The 23456-nt window shown below is 44.5% G+C and overlaps 1 protein-coding gene across 2 annotated transcripts in view; it reads left to right on the top strand.

Moving 5' to 3' along the window:
- Window positions 1-23456, top strand: part of CEP192 (centrosomal protein 192) — a 325551-nt gene that overhangs the window by 281888 nt on the left and 20207 nt on the right. For both annotated transcript variants that reach the window (XM_073590043.1, XM_073590042.1), the window contains 9 exons: window positions 2639-2748; window positions 3328-3469; window positions 4730-4905; window positions 6084-6207; window positions 6285-6390; window positions 7390-7588; window positions 7753-7832; window positions 14680-14775; window positions 20983-21102. In XM_073590043.1, coding sequence (XP_073446144.1) covers window positions 2639-2748; window positions 3328-3469; window positions 4730-4905; window positions 6084-6207; window positions 6285-6390; window positions 7390-7588; window positions 7753-7832; window positions 14680-14775; window positions 20983-21102 — 1153 coding nt within the window. The remainder of the gene's footprint in view (window positions 1-2638; window positions 2749-3327; window positions 3470-4729; window positions 4906-6083; window positions 6208-6284; window positions 6391-7389; window positions 7589-7752; window positions 7833-14679; window positions 14776-20982; window positions 21103-23456) is intronic.

Here is a 23456-nt window from a genome sequence, read left to right as displayed (position 1 = left end):
TCCCACTTTATAAAGAAAATAGATAACATACGTCAGGACATCGGCTCCCAACCAATAAGTGCTATGACACCTATCCCTCCCTGCATTTCCCCTGGCTCACTCTCCACATTTGATCTAATCACAGAAGAAGTAGTCTCCAGACTCCTCTCTTCTTCTCGTCCGACTACATGCACTACCAACCCCGTTCCCTCACATCTCCTCTAGTCTCTCTCTCCAGTCATCACAACTCGCCTAACTACAATCTTTAATCTCTCCCTCTCCTCGGGCATTTTCCCATCCTTCTTCAAACACACTATCGTTAACTTCATTATTAAAGAAACCCGCTCTCGACCCATCCTGCACAAACAACTACAGACCAGTCTCCCCTTCATCTCTAAACTCTTAGAGCGCCTAGTCTACTCCTTCCTTATACCAGTTACCTCTCTAGTCAATCCCTCCTAGACCATTGAAAGTCCGGCTTCCCCCCTACATTCGACTGAAACTACACTTATCAAAGTTACCAATGACCTTCTGACAGCAAAATGTAACGGTGAACACTCACTGCTCATTCTTCTCGACCTTTCGACACTGTTGACCACTGTCTCCTACTCTCTAGGCTCCAGTCACTAGGCATTAAGGACACTGCTCTCTGCTGGTTCTCTTCCTATCTTCCTGACCGCTCCTTCAGTGTTTTGTTCGCTGGCTCCACGTCATCTCCTCTTCCTCTCACTGTCGGGGTACCTCAGGGTTCAGTTTTTGGCCCCCTTCTCTTCTCTCTCTACACAGCCCAAATTGGACAGACCATCAGCAGATTTGGCTTTCACTACCATCTTTATGCTGATGACACACAACTATACACGTCATCCCCTGACCTTACCCCCGCTGTACTACAGAACAAGAGTGACTGTCCGCAGACTCCAACATCATGTCCGCCCTCTTTTTGAAACTCAACCTCTCCAAAACTGAACAACTTCTGCTCCCGCCGTCTACTAACCTCCCTAAATCTGATATTTCCGTCTCCGTGGGTGGCACCATAATAACACCCCGGCAGCAGGCGCACTGTCTAGGTATTATGTTTGACACCAATCTCTCCTTCACATCTCATATACAAACTCTTGCCTGCTATTGCCGTTTACACCTAAAGAACATCTCTAGAATCTGCCCTTTTCTCACCATGGAAACAACAAAAACCCACACTGTCGCCTTGATCCACTCCTGCCTGGACTACTATTAAATGACCTCCCCGTTACTCGACTTTCCCCTCTTCAGTCCATACTTAATGCATCAGCTAGAGTCGTCCATCTGACTAATCGGTACTCTGATGCATCCGCTCTTCGCCAGTCATTACACTGGCTGCCCATTCATTTTAGGATCCAATTCAAAGAACTTGTTCTCACCCACAAAGCTTTCCACAGTGCAGGACCCCCCTACGTCTCCTCCCTCATTTCTGTCTCTCAGCCTAACCGACCGCTGAGCTCTACAAATGACTTTCGACTGACCTCTGCACTAATCCATACCTCCCACTCCCGACTCCAAGACTTCTCCTGCGCTGCGCCAATCCTCTGCAATGCTCTACCCCAAGAAATTATGACTATCCACAATTTGTATAGTTTTAGGCGCTCCCTCAAAGCACATTTGTTCAGAGCGGCCTATCTCGTTCACCAATCAAAGTCCTTCTATGTGGAAGTGTGCATGTGTAGCCCATTCACTATCCCCATCTATTCCCCCACTCCCTCGAGATGGCTGGACCATCATTGTAAATACACTACACACCTGTACTCTGTATCTCCCCCACCTGATTGTAGATTATAAGCTCTCCACGGCAGGGTTGTCTAATTTTTCTTTAATTATTGTACTGTTAAAGTTGTTACTTATGACTTGTGTTTTGAAACTGTTAAACTGTAAAGCGCTGCGGAATACGTTGGTGATGTATAAATAAAGATTATTATTAGTCCATTTAACCGTATATTCTATAATTCTACTTTCAAATGTTTGCATTAACAAATGTTCTCCTCTCTTGAGCACTTTGGGAGGAAGATGATGTAGCCTTTGATCATTTGGATTTCAACGGAGTGGATTTAATTTAACTCTGTTTTCTAAGGGTCCCGTTAGATTTAGCGATGCACCAGCGATCCCGACAACGATATGACCTGGTCAGGATCGCTGATGAATCACTAAATGGTCGCTAGTGAGCTGCCAAACAGGCAGATCTCACCAGCGACGCAGCAGCGATAAGCGATCCGTCGGCGGTCGCTGTTACCTTTCACACTGCACCAATGATGACGACTTCCACCTGCGTCCATGCGTCGCTAGTCGGCGCCAGCGGGACGCCAACGACGAAAAAATGGCCCAGGACATTCGAGCGTGATCAGTGATATCCAGCGGGAGGGCAGGTCGCAGGTACGTGCCACACAAAGCGAGAACGCTAGCGATATTGCTGTTGCGTCACAAAATCGGTGACGCTTTAGTGATATCGCTAGCGATCTCGCTATGTGTGAAAGGCCCTTAAGTCTCATTTGCTGATCTTGCCCTAATAATGACAGTGATAATGTCTGTGAAACACTGTAGAATGTGATAGCGCTATATAAGCAAGCATAAATAAATTTTAATGCCATTACGTTACCCCTCCATTTTAGCACTACTTTTTGTTTCCTAACAGAGTTCTACAGTACAAGCCTGAATCTGCACAGAAAACCATTGCTGAAAATGCAAGGTTAAAAAATATAAGATTTGATGAAGAGTTTCGCAGTGAGCACCTTGTGTCTGAAGGTAATTCTCATGTTTTCTGCACTATATGAATCTGTTAAACGTATTTCATGTGCTAGTTGCTGTTTTCTATTGTATGTAATTCTGCAGCTCCCCATTTTACAGATCATAGTTCTGAACTACAAGGCCATGAAAGCAAATATTCCTTTTTCCTCTCACGATCACATTGTATATGTGATGTTACTTTCCATCGTTAGTAACTCGATGGATGAAACGGTCATAATGTTTTGTATCTTCTGTTCATTTTTGTGCTTTACTGCTTTCACAATGGCCTGCGGTTTAGGTAAACCTGCATAGGTTGTTTCTGGAGACTTTGACATGCATCTAGGCTATGTAATCAATATCTAATTGTTCTGAGCCTGACTTCCGATTTCTCCATGACCAAACATACATCCACCTGGAGAAAGGCATGCAGAAAAGTCTGATCAGTAGAGGTCAAATCTTTGTTGTCATATTACCGCTCCTCTTCGGCCACTCCTTTAATTCCAACTTCAATATATTCATCTTTAGTGTGAGTACTTCTGACTGATCAGCTACAGAATGTCAAGTCCCATTCTGAGTCTTGCTTTTTCATTTTTTCAGTGTATGATTTGCCACAAAGACCAAATGATGTCCAAGTTTTCTATGGCAATATGCATAAAGTTGCACTGTCTGTGTTTGGAAGTGCTACGGAAGTGAATAATGGTGAAACTTTGCTGCCTTGTCGAAATATTAACTTAGCCAGGTAATGCATGTAATCCCTGTTTAAAAACCAAGATTGCCACTAATGGCTTCACCAGAAACTAAGACTACATAATGTGATTCTGGCGTACCATGCACAATGCCAGAATTTATTAATAAGTTATGGTGAGAGGATAAAACCTGAGTAATGTTTGACAGTCCTGTTGAACTACCACCTCATTGAAATGGCTGCTTAAAGGGTACTTGTCAAACTTTAACATCACCCAAAATCATTTATATAACTGTGTAGCCCTTTAAAATATAAGCCAGCCATCCCTTTATGACCCCAAAGCACTGCTGCATCAGTGAGAAATAACGTTTTAAAGTTTTGTGTCTGGAAGCGCATTGGGGCATGACAATGTACTTCTAGATTCTCAGCCTCATGCTGTGTTTCCTGCCTAACCACACTCTTCCCTGGAGGATTGGTCGGTCATTTCCTTTGGTATGGTCAATCATCCAAGGGAGGGCGCTGCTGAGTAGCAAACACAGGCTCAGGATGATGAGCGTGAAGTGCATGGTCAGGCCCCCAATGCACTTCCAGACACTACCTAAAAATGAGATTTCTCACTGCAGGAACACTGATTTGGGGTCATAAAGGGATCCACTGGCTTATGTAACTGGGGGTACACTCTCGCATTTATTTTTTGGGAGGTAAAAATTGCTGATAAGTTCCCTTTATTGCTACCTTTTATGCACTACAGTCTGGAGTTATACATATAATATAAAAAATACACCATGAACGGATCTCACATATAGTTTCCATTGTGCCAGTCTTACTGCAGATATCTGATGTCTTATTGAAAATCACAGGTGAAAATACACACAATGTTTCTTTCAAGCCTGTTTTCTTGTGTTTCATGTGAATGCAGTTCATGGCTGTTTTTGCTGCAGTTTTTATTTTCATTTCCAATTTTAAAAAAATGCTGCAGTTTATAGTACCAGCAAGATGAATGAGAGTTATGAAATCTCACACACATTCTGATTATTTTTTCTTGGCAATTTTAACCATGAAAGTTTTTCTAGTTTAAAAAAAAAAGTCTGCTGCATGTCAATTAATTTATCATTTTTCACCCATTGAAATGAATGGGGGAAATAAACTAAGAACGCAACTAGAGTGAGTCAGAAGCACACACATTGTATGAAGTGTTTTTCCTACTCAGTGTGCACTTGGAAGAATTTACTGCAAAATATTTCTATTACTTTTTTTTTCTCTCCCTACTACACATCCCCATCTCACTTCTCTCCCATTTGGATTCATATACAGTCCTTTAGGAAATACAGAGCGAAACTTTAGCAATGCATCACTGGATGTGTTACCAGTCAGAGGCCCACAAGGACCTTTTGTGACAAACAGTAATGTCTTATTTCAAAAGAACGTTCTTGAACAACATCCATGGAGTGTCCTGCCAGAGACACTAATGTTGAAAGCGCCTGCTGCTGGTATGTGTTCTTTCTTGAGTATTAATTACTGCCTTATTGCAGTTACTGTTATCATTATATCTAGCTGTAAACAAGAGTTTTATTCCTGTGTTATGGTATGATTGATGATGGTACTGTATGTACCTGTACAGATAGGTTATTGCTGAATATATATAGCTTTTGTCATGTGTAGTCAGAAGAGTTTTAATATGTATGTTTTAAAAATAAATTGAACTGTTTGTCATGTTTTTAATACAGATTTTACAGAATATTTATATAGTAAAAGAGAAAAGTGTTTACCAGGCAAAATAAAACTTTGCCCGATAGACTGGGTATGTGTATATGAAGAAGAAAGAAGAAAAAAAAAAAAAAAAAAAAAAAAGTCAACAAGTCATACTTACCTACCGGCACCCACCTAGATCCAGCGCAAGCCGCTCTGTGGTCTGCGCAAACAGTACACCAGGATGTCACCATTCCAACAGCCGCCGTAGCGCTGAGGCTTCTGGTTGCTGCGGTCTAGTGAATTTGAGCAGCATTTGTTCATAATACATGTGATGACGCCCTGCTGAAACTAATCTTTGGTCTCAGTGATCTTTCTGTTGGTGAAACAGTGACGTTTCAACCCTGTACGCAAAGACCATAAAGCGGCCTGCTCTGGATCCAAGTGAAAGCCAATTTGGGAGGATCAGTTCTGTTATTTACTACTGCTCCAACCCTCCTTTTGAAGGTTTAATTTTCCCCAAACTATCCTTTTAAAATTGAATGGTTCAAATGAAAAATGACTTTAGACCTTTATGTTAACAGAAGGGGTTACTCTTTGTAAAATCTCAAATAAAGTAAAAGTAGACCATCATACAGTCATATACATTTATTTATAAATTCCCAAATCTCAGACACCATATCATAATAAATGGACTATTGGATTTTGTTTTCATGTTCTCTTCCGTTCTTGGTCTTCCACCAGTCTTAAAAGTTTGTGCTTTTGATTTTTTATTTATAAAATAGTACTTAGTTTTGATCTTTATATTGGTTGCTGGAGTGTTGATGTACCTGGTCTCTTGTGTTTCTAATTTGAGGTTCTTGGCACAAAACCTTTACGAAATTGCGTGACATCTCACTCAAATATGTTCTTCAATAAAACTGCCCTTCACAGATAAACAGTGTTATTCTTACTTTAGTAAACTGCTTGTCTCTCTTAGGTGGCTTGGCAACAACAGGCCATATCCAAATTGTGAACAATGCTCCAAAATCATTACAATTTGATCTTTCTTGGCCTGCTCATTATCTCACTATCAAACCTCAGCATGGAAATGTCCAGCCTCAGTAAGTCACACACTCAGTTGGATTTCGTGATCCTCTGCTAGGATTGTTGATGTATTGATACATTTCTCTCTTTATAGGAGCCATGCAATTATACTAGTCAGCCCAAATCCTTTGATGTCCACAAAGCAGAGCATGCTTCCATGGAGTGGCCAGATTTATATCCACTGTGACTTTGGGCAGAAGGTATATTGCTTATATATGGAGATGGTTGGTCATAGCAAAAAAAAAAAAAAAAAAAAATATATATATATATATATATATATATATATATATTATAGAGAGAGAGATAGATATATATAGATATATTATGGTGTAGTGACCACTGTCTGCTAGGGGGCGCTGTGTGGATGTCCCAGGACGGGAGTATAAGCATTTCCAGTGTCCTGATATGTGTAGGATACTGAATGACCATTATGTATCTCAAGGTGGGTGGCCTTGGGGATGCAGGCTCGAGTATTGATCAGCAGAGGTACTGCTGACGTTTCCGTTACAATGTGTCAGGGAAGCCCGTGTGTGGCTGTGTGTAATAGGACCTTTAGTGAGGTCATAGCCATGTGATCACCTGTGGGTGTGGTTATGGACCATATAACGTACCTGAGGTCTGGTCACATGAGTGAATGCAGGGACCCGATTGGTCCATATGGAAAGTCTCGTGTAAAGAGATGTCTGTCTTCCTGACAGCACGTGTGGACGCTGTGTTTAATGGCTGCAAGTGCCTGAGAGTTCCCAGGGAGAGGGAATGAATGTCTGCAGCATGTAGAAGCAGACATGAGGTAATACCCTGACAGGGGATATAATTGTTAGGCTGAAAAGCCTGCGTATTGGACATTGCTAACAGAGTGAAGCTCTGTCATGGACGCTATGCCGTTTGTATGAACTTTATGTTGCTGGACATGGTTTATGATGCCTGAATAAACCGCATGGACTGTTATTGCTTTATGGAAAACCCTTGCCGGTTGTGATTTATTGGCTGCCCAGCGAGTGTCCCCCTATCTGAATAACAGCGCTACCTCACTATATATATATATATATATATATATATATATATATATATATATATATATATTATCTAATATATATTAGTTTTTGAAGTATTTGAAGCAGTTATGATGTCTTACTATGTGAATTTTTATTTTCTGTAGAATACGCTGTCTTATTTTCCTTAATTTCTTTATCCTGCAGATTGTTAAAGTTCAGATAATTAGTGAGGCCATCCCAGTTGTATCTGCAAATGGAGTACCAAAGTCATTGTCTATGTTCTCTACTCATCTGGAATCACCAAGTCATGTAGCGAAAACTGTCTCCAAATCTACCTCCTCTAAAGTTGAAATAAAAAATCGGACTGTAGTGTTTCCTAGAACTGTTGCAGGTGATAGTTCAGGTAATATAAATTTTTATGTTTGGCTATGAAGAGAATAAAGCATTTATTAATCAATTAAGTAATATTCTATAGATGTATTTTTGGTTTCTGTTTTTTTTTTTTTGTTACAATTATTTATTACAATTATTTATGCTTTTTTTATTTTCACTTCTCTAACTTATTAGAGACTTTTTTGAACATTGAAAATCCAAGTGATGAAGATTTTAAGTGGCTTCTTTCATCTTTTGCACCTCCTTATGTTAAGGTATGCTTTTTTATTTTTTTTTGTAAATTGAAGAAATAGTTTTAAGGACTGGGAGCCACGGTGTTGAATTACACTGCAATGTCACTAGTATTTTTGTCTGTGATACAAAAGTGTAGCTCGTCTGCATCTAGAAATATGTATTTTATGTTTTTTTTTCAATTATCAAAGCTTTTGAAAAATGTGGCTCACACGTTACAAATGAGTTTGCTTAGAATTTCTCATGAGAAAGTAGTACAAAACATTAAAATAAATATCATTCTCTAGACCCCTGACATAGTATAACAGGTTAGAATTGGAGCTAGTACAAATCGATTTGCAGGACCCTAGTCCATCAGCCATTTCGGTAATTTGTGGCCAGTGAATGGGTGCCCTGAAACACCTCTTTTCCAGGACGACTCTCATGACCGCACACCAGGAGAATGTCCTTCTTATCCTCTATGGACAGGAAACACACAGGAGGTTTAAAACCTCCTCCACCTCGCACTGTTTTTCCAGTCCCTAGGTGGACAGACTCAGAGGTCGCGAATGTTGCAGGGATTAAACGGATACGAGCTCAGTGCGATCGGAGGAGATTCATTCTTTCTCTTCCTCCTGTTAAGAGGCTCATGGCTGATACCTCACTGGGTAGGGGTCCCTCAGCCTTTGTAAGTAGAGCGTGATGTAGTTTCTGGCTTTCGCCCCTTCCCTCCTCAGAGGGCTCTTCGCGACACGCCGCAGCTTCCCCCAGGTCATGCATCTGTGACGTGCGTTCCAGGTTACCAGGGATTATGGATCGTGATGCTGAGCTGTATTCCTACCAGAAGATAAGGAAGAACACTATAAAAGCGCCTATTGTGGTGGGTTTCTGACGTGCACAGTCTGACCATGGATTCTAATCCTACTCATTCAGACACCGTCTGAACTATCCTTGGGCATGGTAAGTCTTAATGATAGGCATTGGCCCCAGTGTTTCCTTGAGTAAATCAAGAAATCTTTAGTCCTATTCGCTCCAATTTAGTTAAATTTTAGGACACAGGAGCCCCTATAGGGTCTGGTTCTTCCTCCATGAAGAAAACCAGAATATGTGCAACAGGTTACTCGAGACACATAAGAAACAGTTGTGTGCCTAGTGTATTGTGAAAATCATAATAATGGAACAGACCTCATTCATGGCTGACATGCGATCTATGAATAGGGAGCAAGTACAAAACACAGTAAAAAGAAATAAGGTGTTTCTACAAAAGTCTCCAGTCTTATTCCCCCTTATACGGTACAGGTCATGTCCCGTTCTAAGTGCCAGGTGAGAAATGGAAGGGTCGTTGGATGAAAAGGAAGGTTCCTTTTATTCTGACTAGGATCTCAAGGGTGGAGTGGATACACTTTGGGTCCCTCCCAGAGGAAAGGAAAAAGTATTATTTCTCATCTGACGATACTGACGAGCTATTGCATGTCGTTCAAAGTACTATGAAGATTGAGGAGGTGCAGGTGGCTCACTCAATACTTGATGAAATGTTTGGAGTACCGAGAACTTAGAGAAACAGGCTTTCCAGTGAACAAACATATTAAAGCCATGAACTATCTTCACCTTGAAGAAGTTAGGTTGGTTCGTCAATTGGGCGGAATCCAATTTAGAGCCAGGAGCACAAAAGGGTCTGACTGGGCTTTCTCCTTGAATCCCACCTAAGAACATCCTTTCTGCCCCCAATAAAACTGGTCGAGTTGAGGAACAGAGTTCAGTTTCAGGGGGAAAAGCGGTTCTCTTATCAGACTTGCAATGAGAATATTGGGATTAATGATATCTTGTATTCCAAGTGTATGATGGAGTCAGGCCCACTTGAGAATTCAGCTGAAAGCGATATTGGTCCCTTGGGACAGTCGACTATCAGGACTGGACAAAAAAGTCATATCTGCCAAGCTGAAAAGGCAGTTGACATGGTGGATGTCTCTAAGAAATGCTCAAAGAGGGGTGCCTTGGATCCTTTCCTTATGCATCTGGGTCACTAACGACGCAAGTCAGCAAGGTTAGGGTGCCGAGGTGGAAGGTCTATACCTACAGGAAACATGGTCTCCTGAAATCTGTATGAGGAGAACTGAGGGCAGTATGAGACGCTCCAAAGGTGCCAGGACCATCTCAGATGCCAACATGTCAAAATTTTATTAGACAACATCACAGCTGTCTCCTTTGTTTGTCATCAAGGGAGCCAGAGATGTCTTCTTCTACAGGCTTTTACCTTGCAATTTTTCTGATGGGCAGTGGGGACTGTCCTTTCTAGATCGGTGGTTCACCTGAAAGGCACAAAACCCAAAGTTGCGCTATTGCATCCCAATAAAAAGCAAGGCTGGCAAACTGCTTTTCCCTGAACCCAGAAGACAATCCGGATGGGATGGACTTCTTGCCCCAGAATTGGAACAAGAATCTGCTATATGCCTTTAAGCCTTTTTCATTAATTCCAAGGGTCTTGAGAAAGATTATTGAAGATCGGGCTACAGTAATACGAGCTTGTTTCCTCATTGAAATCATATGGCTCTAGAAGATATGCTTCCCCTTCCAGAAAGGGACAACCTTTTCTTTCTACATCACAATATAGAGCTATTGCATCTAACAACTTTTGATCTTGAGAGGCAGATCATAATGTCTCGGGGTTCTGTGAGATCAGGTGGTTGCGATGATGCAGGCGATCAGGAAACCAGTGACTTCAGCTATTTATAAGAAAATCTGGAAAAAGTTCTGCTCTCAATACAGGGAAACTGTTGTCAACTCTTCCTGCCCGAACATCCCTAGAATCCTGGATTTCTTACAACTAGGGTTCGAGAAGGGCCTGAGTTCAAATACCCTAGGGGTCCAGATCTCAGCACTGAGCCTTTTTCTTGCCTATCTGTTGGCGAACCATCCCTAAGTCGCTAGATGACCTGGTGTGGTCATTGGTAAAAACCACTGAGAGAGATGGGGGGATTCCCAGTTCCTAGAGGATGAAAAAGACAACCTCCTGGTGTGCGGTCATGTGACTTCTGGAAATACAATTACCAATAGTTCTAATTTATACATTCTTGACGTCATCCATGGCAATTCTTTTGAGTTGTTTGCTGGGCCACATCATTGTTGTAGTGTGATTCCCATATGACGTCACGCCAGGCTGACTAATCTAAAGAGGACAAAAGGCTGCCGTCACATTAGACTTCTTGGGGCATCTCAGATTACGGACATGGACTGGACGCAGGGTATCGAATTGATTCACACCAACGGTAATTACGATGTTAAGAAAGCGTCTAAAATTGGGCATCATTGTACTCCATTGTTCATGACTTTTTTTTGAAGCTTTCCTACACCTGAATGGAGTGGGGTTCAGTAGCAATACAAAGTAGAGCTCGCAGTGGCTTGGCATTCAATCACTTAGTTTTACAGAGTGTACAGTGGGTACAGAAAGTATTCAGACCCCTTTTTAAATTTTTCACTTTTTCATTGCAGTCATTTGATAAATTCAAAAAAGTTCATTTTTTCTCATTAATGTTCACTCTGCACCCCATTTTGACTGAAAAAAAAGCAAATGTAGACATCAGATCTCAGCACTGAGCCTTTTTCTTGCCTATCTGTTGGCGAACCATCCCTAAGTCGCTAGATTTTCTAAATGCAATCAGCAGATGTGAGACCCACAATTAGGAAATCCGTTCCTTCGTGGGCTCTAAACCCAGTACTAAATGCCCTATTTAAGTCTCCTTATGAACCTCAGGAGGACATTATCATCAAAATGCTTACCCTGAAGACAAGTTTGTTGATGGGCATCACTTCGGCGAAAAGAGTAGGCGAAATCCCAGTCAGTGAGAGATCCTTATCTACTTATACTGGAAGATCATATAATACTTAAGCTTGACCCAACGTTTCCTCCGAAGTTAGGGCCCAGTGCCAACTTGCACCAGGAAATTATTCTGCCCTCCTTTTGCCAGCATCTGAAAAACCGGAAGGAACAAATGTTTAATTCACTGGATGTAAGAAGGTTGGCGGCATGATTCAAACCTTTCCATCCAATTTGAGGGGATGAAAAAAATGCAAGAAGATTTCAAAAACGAAACTGGCCTCATTGATCACGTCCACAATTTTCTTGGCATATGTATCAGAGGGGAAAGCACTGCCGGAAGGTGTTGAGACGTATTCAACAAGGATGATCTCCGCTTCTGGGGCTGAACAGGCAGGAGCCTCTGTGGCCCAGATTTGTTGAGTCACAACCCGGTCTAACCTAAATACGTTTTGTAGACATTACAAGTTGGGCTTATTATCTGGCCAACAGAGAGCCAATGGAAGGAAAGTCCTTCAGGCAGTAGTCTTGCCCTAAAATCCATTCATTTGGTATTTCTCCTGGTGCGTGGTCATGAGGCATGTCCTGGAAAGTAGGAATTAGTACTACCGGTGATTGCATTTCAAGGAGTCCATCATGACAGCACCCTTGCCTGAATTCCTTTAGCTATTTGGAGATCACATTTGTGATGGAGAATTCAATATAATGGAGTTGCATCCATCCTGGTGTGGTCATTGGTAAAAACCACTGAGAGAGATGGGGGGATTCCCAGTTCCTAGAGGATGAAAAAGACAACCTCCTGGTGTGCGGTCATGTGACTTCTGGAAATACAATTACCAATAGTTCTAATTTATACATTCTTGACGTCATCCATGGCAATTCTTTTGAGTTGTTTGCTGGGCCACATCATTGTTGTAGTGTGATTCCCATATGACGTCACGCCAGGCTGACTAATCTAAAGAGGACAAAAGGCTGCCGTCACATTAGACTTCTTGGGGCATCTCAGATTACGGACATGGACTGGACGCAGGGTATCAAATTGATTCACACCAACGGTAATTACGATGTTAAGAAAGCGTCTAAAATTGGGCATCATTGTACTCCATTGTTCATGACTTTTTTGGAAGCTTTACTACATCTGAATGGAGTGGGGTTCAGTAGCAATACAAAGTAGAGCTCGCAGTGGCTTGGCATTCAATCACTTAGTTTTACAGAGTGTACAGTGGGTACAGAAAGTATTCAGACCCCTTTTTAAATTTTTCACTTTTTCATTGCAGTCATTTGATAAATTCAAAAAAGTTCATTTTTTCTCATTAATGTTCACTCTGCACCCCATTTTGACTGAAAAAAAAGCAAATGTAGACATTTTTGCAAATTTAAAAAGAAATACTGAAATATCACATAGTCATAAGTATTTAGACCCTTTGCTCAGACACTCATTACTCATATTTAAGTCACATGATGTCAATTTCCTTGTGATCCTCCTTGAGATGGTTCTACTCCTTAATTGGAGTCCTGCTGTGTTTTAATTAAACTGACAGGACTTGATTTCTAAAGGCACACGCCTGTCTATAAAAGACCTCACAATGCATTTCAGACCATGTGAGAATCATGAGTTCAAAGGAACTGGCCAAAAAGCTCAGAGACAGAATTGTGGCAAGGCACAGATCTGGCCAAGGTTACAAAAGAATTTGTGCAGTACTCAAGGTACCTAAGAGCACAGTGGCCTTCATAATCCTTAAATGGAAGAAGATTGGAACCACCAGAAGTCTTCCTAGACCTGGCTGTCCAGCCAAACTGAGCAATAGTGGGAGAAGAGCCTTGGTGTGAGAGGTAAAGAAAAAAAAAATAACTGTCGCTGAGCTCCACAGATGCAGTAGGGAGATTGGGCAAAGTCAACTATCACTACAGCCCTCCACCAGTCAGGCCTTTATGGCAGAGTGGCCCGATGGAATCCTCTCCCCAGTGCAAGACATATGAAAGCCCGCATAGAGTTTGCTAAAAAACCACATGAAGGACTCCCAGACTATGAGAAATAAGATTCTCTGGTCTGATGAGGCAAAGATAGAACTTTTTGGTGATAATTCTAAGAGTCATGTGTGGAGAAAACCAGGCACTGGCAGCATCATGCTATGGGTGTGATTTTCAGCTGCAGGGACAGGACGACTGGTTGCAATTGAAGGAAACATGAATGTGGCCAAGTACGGAGAGATCCTGGATGAAAACCTCTTCCAGAGAGATCTGGACCTTAGACTTGGCCGAAGGGTCACCTTCCAATAAGGGAATGACCCTAAGCACACAGCTAAAATAACAAAGGAGTGGCTTCATAACAACTCTGTGACCATTCTTGACTGGCCCAGCCAGGGCCCTGACCTAAACCCAATTGAGCATCTCTGGAGAGACTGACTGTCCATCAACGTTCACCATCCAATCTGACGGAACTGGAGAGGATCTGTAGGGAAGAATGGTAGAGGATCCCCAAATCCAGGTGTGAAAAACTTGTTGCATTATTCCCAAGAAGACTCATGGCTGTACTAGCTCAAAAGGGTGCTTCTACTCAATACTGAGCAAAGGGTCTGAATACCTATGACCATGTGATATTTCAGTTTTTCTTTTTTAATAAATTTGCAAAAATTTCTACTTTTGTTTTCTTTTCAGTAAAGATGGGGTGCAGAGTGTACATCAATGAGAAACAAAATGAACTTTTTTTGAATTTACCAAATGGCTGCAATGAAAGTGAAAAATTTAAAGGGGTCTGAATACTTTCCGTACCCACTGTATGTACGTTTATAAAAATATTCTTTTATATTTTTGCTTTGACCATGAAACGTGCATTATATAATCGCTGTGTAAATATAATCTTTAGTTGTTACAAAGCCACCGTTTCTTTTAGGTCTTTGACTAACTTTTTTCTTTATCACTTCATTGGGGGACATAGGTAACCATGGGTGTATGCTGTTGTTGCTTGGAGGCTGACACTAGGCAAAAAAGGAAAATGGCTCTTACCCAGCAGTATACACCCACCCACAGGCACAAACTACCTCACTCACATGTTGTTTTTTTTTCTCTTTCTTTAGGCTATTGATCAAAGTGGAGATGTCTTTCGTGCGACCTATGCAGCTTTTCGATGCTCCCGTGTGTCTGGAGTTCTTGGTGCTCTTGAGAAACTAAAAGTAAGTATATCACTTAAAGATTGTTCATGCTTTGCATTTTTCCATTTTTTATCCCTAGTGTATTTTGAGTCGTGGTGTGTTTTTTAAAGACAGATTTCAATGTTTTTGCATTTTACTCTGTCGCCTAATTGGGGGACACAGAACCGTGGTGTTATGCTGCTGTCCACTAGGAGGCGACACTATGCATAATCTGAAAAAGATTAACTTTGGCTCCTCCTCTGCAGTATACACCCCTGGACGGCGTCAGCCTTCTCCAGTTTTTGCTTAGTGTCGCAAGGAGACACACCTTTTTTTTTCTTCCGTTTTTTCCTTCTTTCGTCCGGAAATACAGATGAAGAAAAGTGGGTCTCCAGCGAGACTCCCGGCATGGCTCCCTCCTCGGTCCCCTATCAGGGGTACCCGGTTGAGGTCGAGGTGGCTTTTCCCCATGTCGCTCCCTCCCCAGTCCCTCGGGTCCTGGTTCGAGGTCGAGACCCCCCTCCTTCCCCAACCCCTTTAAGGGGTCTGGGTTGAGGTTGAGGCGAGGATGAAGACCCCCTGACGGTGACAGACGCACCCTCCCTAATCCCCCGCAGGGGGCATTAGGTTGAGACGCCTCAGGTAGGGTCGGAGATCAGGCAGCATTCCGCAGCTTCCAGGGACCCCAGGCCGGCTGAGGGATCCTGTTGGGGCCGGGGGAGGGTGCGGACTGGATGGCACAGCAGAGACAGGGTTTTTCTGCATCCCTGTCTCTGCAACAGCAGCGGCTCCATAGCGCTTCAGGGGCCCCCCATATAGAAACCGCTACCCCTGCTACCCCCACCGCTATCCAGTCGACCATTCTGGGGGAGTCCGGTACAAATCCCCCCCCCCCCGGACTACCGCGCCGCTCTGGAGCCCTCCTGGGCATCAGGCCTCTAATTTAGACCGCGGCTTCGGCCTAGCCGAAGCCGCCGCCTTTTCCCCGCCCCCCGGCCCGCCCCCCGGATGACCAAAAATGACACACTGGAGTGTCATAGAAGGGGTGGATTGAGGCAGAAAGGGGGCGTTTTTACACAGCCCAGCGCACCCTTTTCAGCTCTCCGCCCCCTCCTCCCTCTCCTCAGAGTCCCGGTGGCCATTTTTTCTGGATGAGATCCAGGAGAGGAGCATCACAGCGGTCTCCGGGGGGCACAGAACTGGGATCTGTCGGCGCTGGACCTAGGGGCACACCGGTGGGGTAAGCTCACAGCTGGGTTCTCATACTCAGCTGTGAATCTATACTTCCTATAAGGCTCTCTGTGGGTTCCCTCTGCGTAGCCACCCCTGTACGATCCCTTATAGCCAGCCTCTGTGCACTATGCCGGGCTCAAGGAAGAGAACCAGGCAGGAATGTTTCTATGCATTCTGCACAGCCTGTAAAGCCACGCTCCCTAGTGGCAGCACGTATCCGCACTGCCGGGGCTGCATCCAGAACTCTGGGTCAGAACCCCAGGGAGTCCCTACTGACGCTTCAGTGTCACAGGCCACGCCGGAATGGGCAACTCAGATGTCTCAGTCTATGTCACAGTCCATAGACAACCTAACTGCCACATTGCTGCAAGCTCTGCAGAGTCGGGCCCCGGCTATGGACGGTACACAGCAAACGGACAGCTTGTCTCAGGAACATGCTGCTTCCGACTCTCACAGACGTAAGCGGACCCACAGGTCTCGATGATCTGAGTCGCACTATAGCACAAGGTCGTCCCCCTCCAGGGAGAGACGGCGTCATTCCAGGTCTCCTGGGCAGTCCCCTGCCACAGACAGACAGCGCAATTTACCACAGGGATCCCCCACCACAGAAGACCCCCGCCCCAGGTCGCCCTCCAGGGATCTCCTTAGATCGCAAATATTTGGAAGCGAAGTACCCCTTCCCACAGAAAGACACCAAACAATGGACAGATCCACCTGAAGTGGACCCTCCGGTTTCTAGGCTAGCAGCGCAGACTTTACTCTCTCTACCGGATAGCTCAACCCTCAGGGACGCAGCAGACCGGCAAGTAGAACGCATGGCTCGTTCTATTTTCGAAGCGGCAGGCGCCTCTCTGGGCCCTGCGTTTGCTTCAGTTTGGGCAGCCAAGGCCATCCTGGCTTGGGCCAAAAAACTACAGGAGGGTCTTCAGGTTTCAAATCCTGAGCTCTCGGACCAAGCGGTCCAGATAGCAGTGGTAGCAGACTACATGATTCATGCAGCCCTGGATTCCGCCAGAGGTGTAGCGGGAGTAGCATCAAACGCCATCACGATCCGACGCATCCTCTGGCTGCGAGAATGGAAAGCGGATGCGGCCTCAAAGAAGTCCCTCACGCGACTTCCGTATTTTACTGGGAGACTTTTCGGCGAAAAGTTGGACACCATGATTGCCAATGCCACTGGGGGTAAGAGTACCTCTCTCCCTCAACTAAAACCGAAACGCACGTTTAAACGAAGAAACCAGACGCGATTCCGATCCTTTCGGAATTCCTCGGGCTGGTCCGTTTTGCGCCCAGTGCAAAATCGTAACCGTTCTCCACGCAGGGACAACCCACGGACGCAGCAGCGACCGGACAGGGCTTGGCAGTCGAAAGCAGGCCAAGCGAAACCCAAGGGAGGAAAATCTCAGAACTTCGCTTCATCATGACTCGCGACCTCCGGAAGACACCCCACCAGTAGGCGGCCGACTTTTACTCTTTCAGCAAGTCTGGCTACCTATTACAGAAGACAGGTGGGTCAGGGAAATAGTGTCTTCCGGATACAAGATAGAGTTCACTTCCGTTCCACCGAACCGGTTCTTCCTTTCTATTCCTCCAACACCACCAGAAAAGGCTCGTGCTTTCCACCAAGCGGTTTCCTCTCTCCTTCAATCAGGAGTTGTGGTGCCGGTTCCCGCGAACGAGAGATTCCGAGGATTCTACTCAAATTTGATCGTAGTCCCCAAGAAAGGAGGCGGCGTCCGACCCATTCTGGACCTAAAACAGCTCAACAATTACGTACGGGTCCGTCATTTCCGCATGGAGTCCCTCCGGTCCATCATTGCATCCATGGACCAGGGAGAATACCTCGCCTCCATAGACATACAGGATGCGTACCTCCACATACCAATTGCTCCCGCCCACCAAAGGTTTCTCAGGTTCGCGGTCAACCAAAATCACTACCAGTTTGTCGCCCTTCCGTTCGGGCTTGCCACGGCTCCAAGAACGTTCACCAAAGTCATGGCGGCCACCATGGACGTCCTGCACTCAAGAGGCATTCTAGTCGTCCCATACCTGGACGACCTCCTCATCAAGTCTCCCACTTTCAAGGACTGCGAGGTCAGTGTCTCAATCACACTAGACACTCTGAGTCACCTGGGATGGCTAGTCAACCTACAGAAATCGTCGCCTGTCCCAACTCGGACTCTAACATTCCTGGGAATGGTATTCGACACCGCCAGGGGCCTGGTACTCCTTCCCAAGGACAAGACACTGGCCATCCGTCTGGGAGTTCGCACACTCCTTCGCAGTCCTCCTCGATCTCTCCGGTTTGCCATGAGAGTCCTAGGCCGGATGGCAGCAGCAATAGAGGCAGTGCCATTTGCCCAGTTTCACCTCAGGGTCCTTCAACTAGCCATACTCAGGTCTTGGGACAGGAACCCCTTCTCCCTCGACAGGGAGTTCAGGTTGACGTCATCAACCAGGAGGTCCCTGCATTGGTGGCTCAAACCAACCTCGCTTACACGAGGGAAGCCATTCCTCTCAGGACAATGGAAGATCCTGACTACCGATGCAAGCCTGACAGGCTGGGGGGCGGTGCACCTACATCACAGGGCAAGTGGTCACCAAGGGAAGTGACATTACCCATCAATGTTCTGGAAATCAGGGCCATCCTCTTGGCACTGAGAGCTTTTCATCACTTGCTTGCAGCCTCGCACATACGGATACAGTCGGACATTGCCACGGCTGTGGCATACGTGAACCACCAAGGCGGGACCCGCAGCGCCCAGGCGATGAGAGAAGTGGCTCATATCCTCCGCTGGGCGGAAGACACGAGGTCGGTACTTTCTGCGGTACACATTCCGGGTGTAGAAAACTGGGAAGCCGACTTCCTCAGCAGGCAAGGAATGGACTCGGGGGAGTGGTCTCTCCATCCCGAGATTTTTTACCAGATCTGTCAACGCTGGGGAACCCCGGAGGTGGACCTAATGGCATCCCATCTCAATACCAAGGTCCCCAATTTCATTGGCAGGACACACGACCCGCGGTCGCTCGGAGCGGATGCCCTGGTCCAGGACTGGTCACAGTTCCGACTCCTGTACATTTTTCCACCCCTCCCCCTAATCGCCAGGGTCGTGAGGAAGGTCAAGCAAGAGGGAGTTCCGACCATCCTCATCGCGCCAGACTGGTCCAGACGTACATGGTACGCCGACATCGTCCAACTTACAGCAGACGCCCCCTGGCGTCTACCCGACCGTCACGACCTTCTGTCTCAAGGTCCGTTCTTCCACCAGAATTCAGGGGCTCTCAATTTGACGGCATGTCCCTTGAAACCTGGATTCTAACCCAGGCAGGTTTTTCACGGGCAGTCATTGCAACTATGATCAGGGCAAGGAAGCCTGCCTCCGCCAAGCTCTATTATCGCACCTGGAGAGCTTTCTTTTCTTGGTGCGAATCTCATGGACAAGTCCCACTCCCTTATTCCCTCCCGAAGGTACTAGGTTTTCTTCAATCGGGCCTAGATGCCAAGCTATCCTTAAGTTCGCTTAAGAGTCAGGTGTCGGCGCTTTCAGTCCTTTTTCAAAAGCGCATTGCTATTAAACCGCAAGTAAGGACTTTCATCCAGGGAGTTTCCCGATTGGTTCCTCCCTACAAACGTCCGCTGGATACGTGGGACCTCAATCTGGTCCTGACAGCATTGCAAGCTTCACCCTTCGAACCTCTTAGAGGAGTTCCACTCTCCATTCTGTCTCAGAAAGTGGTTTTTCTAGTGGCGATCACCTCGTTACGCAGAGTGTCGGAATTGTCAGCACTTTCCTGCAGACGGCCTTTCCTAGCCTTTCACCAAGACAAGGTGGTTCTCCGCACGGTACCATCCTTCCTTCCGAAGGTTGTGTCCAACTTTCACCTCAATGAGGAGATTTCACTGCCTTCCCTTTGCCCGGTTCCGGTTCATAGAGTGGAGAAGGCTCTGCATACGCTTGACCTCATCAGAGCATTGCGGATTTACGTGTCCAGGACTGCACCTTTCCGGAAATCTGATTCCCTCTTCATTCTTCCGGAAGGTAGTCGCAAGGGGTTGCCGGCTTCCAAGGCTATCCTTGCCAGGTGGATCAAGTCCACCATACATGAGGCCTACCGACTTAACAGTTCCCCTCTTCCGGCCGGTATCACGGCACACTCTACACGGGCAGTAGGGGCCTCCTGGGCCATTCGGCATCAGGCTTCGGCACAACAAGTGTGTAAGGCGGCCACTTGGACTAGCCTACACACGTTTACGAAACACTACAGTGTTCATTCCCAGTCCTCAGCGGATGCGAGCCTAGGTAGACTGGTTCTGCAGGCGGCAGTACCCCAAGTCTAGGGAACTGTCAACACAATATTCGTCCACTGCTTCCCACCCAGGGACTGCTTTGGGACGTCCCACGGTTCTGTGTCCCCCAATTAGGCGACAGAGTAAAGGAGATTTTTGTGTACTCACCGTAAAATCTTTCTCTTAGCCTTTAATTGGGGGACACAGCTCCCACCCTGTTGCCCTTACGGGCTGTTGTTTACTGTTGAGTTCTCATATTGTTCTTTGAGCTCGTACATAGTAGCCTTCTTACAGGCATGGTTATGTTATTTGGTTACGTTCCTCCTTATTCTTTGGCACAAAACTGGAGAAGGCTGACGCCGTCCATGGGTGTATACTGCAGAGGAGGAGCCAAAGTTAATCTTTTTCAGATTATGCATAGTGTCGCCTCCTAGTGGACAGCAGCATAACACCACGGTTCTGTGTCCCCCAATTAAAGGCTAAGAGAAAGAGATTTTACGGTGAGTACACAAAAATCTCCTTTTTAAAGTTAAATTCAATGCAATGTATCAAAAAATACACTGTTTTTCCTGTTAACACTTTTTTGTTTTTCATATGGATAAAATTTCTGCAATAAATAAAGCACTATGTGAACATTCCTCTTAATATTAACCACCCTTTTGATGTCTAAAATTATTTGGCATTGCTGTTGGACTTAAATGTTTTTGTTTTTTTTAATTTTTTTTCAGGTGCCAGTTACTTTTTTTCCTAGAGACCAAGGTGATTATACTCAGTCTTGGGACCTTGAATGTCATCCAGTTTCACAGCCACATGTGAAGCAAAAAGTGAAGTTCCAGCTATGTGGAGAAGTAAGCCCTTCTGTGCATTATACATCTGCAAGTCTCTGGCACTCTTTTGCTGTATGAAAAAAATAAATTAACTGACCTATTTGAGCACCAGGGCTGAGAACGTCTCAACATTTTGTAAAACAGTGTCTAAAGTATTAAATGCAGAATAATTGCAATCAAAATGGTCATACAGCTTTGACAATGCATAGAAAGAATGCTAAAATGAGAAGCCAAAAAGCAAGCACACAGTTTTTCACCTATGCAGTCTTGTCTAATACAACTATTTTTTTTATTTTGTAAATGCTTTATATTAGTTAGAAAATGCAGTAATAAGCAATATAGAGAGAGAGAAACAAAAACTGTCCGGTCTGTCCTAGTACATTTAATATATCAGAAGTCCATGCCAAGAAGTGTGACCACGGAAGAACAACAAAAAGCCAGGAAAATGCTATACATTTCCATCTGTTCAAAGTATCCCAACATGGACTTCATATATTGTGGACATTAAATTATGGTTGTGATGCAGTCTCTCATCTCTCATTACCCCACACCCAGCTGAGAAATCAAGATATTATACGATACATATGTACCGTATGTAACTAACGCCCTACAAATGAATTCAACTATCACTCTGCAAAAGCGAATCAGAAACCTCAGTGACCTTTTAGAGTTTGTGTGAGCATTTCCTTGCCATTATATTGCAATTTATAAAAGGACACATTTTGTAACTGTTAATCCAGTGTGAAAGTTGTGGGGTCAAATTCAACATCCGTGAAATATTTACCACTTTTCTTGTGCACAAAAGAAGTATACAGACCAAACAGTTGTTTGGTAGATGTACCTTACTTAAATGTATGTCTGAGGGGTGAGAAATCTAAAAATGTTGACGTGTGTGTGTAAGAAAAGCACAACCTCAGACCACATGCATTTAACAATTACTTTTGCATGCGATATTTGTTATTTTACTATCAAAACAATTCATTTAGTAATTTTGATATTAATATTGTTTCTGTCATACACAACAAGAAACCGGAGACGTACATGTATGGCAGCCTGAGGCCCTTTTCACATATCAGTCTTTTGGCGTCGGCTCGACGGATTAGTCGCAGATTGTGAAAAACTGATGCGACGGATCCGTTTTTTTGCCTAATTTGACTGCCCTACCTGGTGGTAATAATTGGAGCATGCTCAGTTTAAAAAAAACTAATCTGGATTCCGTCATTTGACGGACAGCGACGGAACCCGCGCCCATAGGCTTCCATTCTAGCAAACAACGGACGGCGCTGGATCTGTCGCTGTCCGACTTTTCGACGGAGACAAAAAACATTACTTTGTCCGTCGTCTGCGGCCGCCGGGCACAAATTTTCCGATGTATCCGGTGAACGACGGATGAAACGTGAGGCCATCTGTCGCTAATGCAAGTCTATGAGAAAAAAAATTGCCGGATTGCGACTGATGTAAAAAACTGATATGTGAAAGCAGCCGGAGACGCCTACTTGAGCAACTAATAAATATGAAGTGTGAAGTCACACATCCAGTGAAATGATCATTTCATTAACCCATGCCTCTTTAGTCTCCAGTGAGCTTGAGTAAAAAAAGTTACTATACTGGATGTGCTGGCTCACGTTTCACATTTATTGATAGTAAGTATTGGATCAAGCCCATAGAGGCGTGCACCCCTTATATCAAACTGTCTGCACTGCTGTTTTCCTAGTCATAACATTTTTGCAGAGTAGACAAAATGTGTTTGTTTTTTTTTTTGTTTTTGTTTTTTTCCTCTTATAATTTTTTTCCTGTGCTTTATGCCAGTTTCCTGCTGTACCATCCAAATGGGCAGAGCTGGAGAGGGGATAGGATGTGGTTAAACCCACCATGGGATTCCGTGAAATACAATTAAGCTGGAAATATTATTCCAGTCTGTGAATGGAGTAACGTTTATGGCAAGGCATATTCCCACTAATAAGATGCTCCAAATTCATTAAGTGATGTGCAACTGTTAATGAATTTGGCTCATTTTTGTAGCGTTTTTTAATGTAAATTATCAGCTGTGTTTTACAGTACCAGCAGAGTCTGAGGTTTCAGAAATCTCATCAGTATTTTGTGCTTTTTTTTTTTTTGTAGAATAGAGCATATCACTTCTTTTCAGTGTTTTGGGTGGTGGAAAAAAACGCTGAAAATCCACCCAAAAAATGCAGGTATCAGGTTTTGCAGTGTGTTTTTCCTCCTTCGACTCATTGGGGGACACAGACCATGGGTGTTATGCTGTGGCCAATAGGATGCTGACACTAAGTTGAGATAAAAAAAAGTTAGCTCCTCCTCTGCAGCATACACCTTCCTGCTGGCCCCAAGTGAACCAGTTCTTGCTAAGTGTCTAT

This window comes from Dendrobates tinctorius, unplaced genomic scaffold, assembly GCF_039654945.1.
Source record: "Dendrobates tinctorius isolate UK_male_01 unplaced genomic scaffold, ASM3965494v1 ptg000115l, whole genome shotgun sequence".
Lineage (NCBI taxonomy): Eukaryota > Metazoa > Chordata > Amphibia > Anura > Dendrobatidae > Dendrobates > Dendrobates tinctorius.
This window is presented reverse-complemented; position numbering and strand designations above follow the sequence as displayed.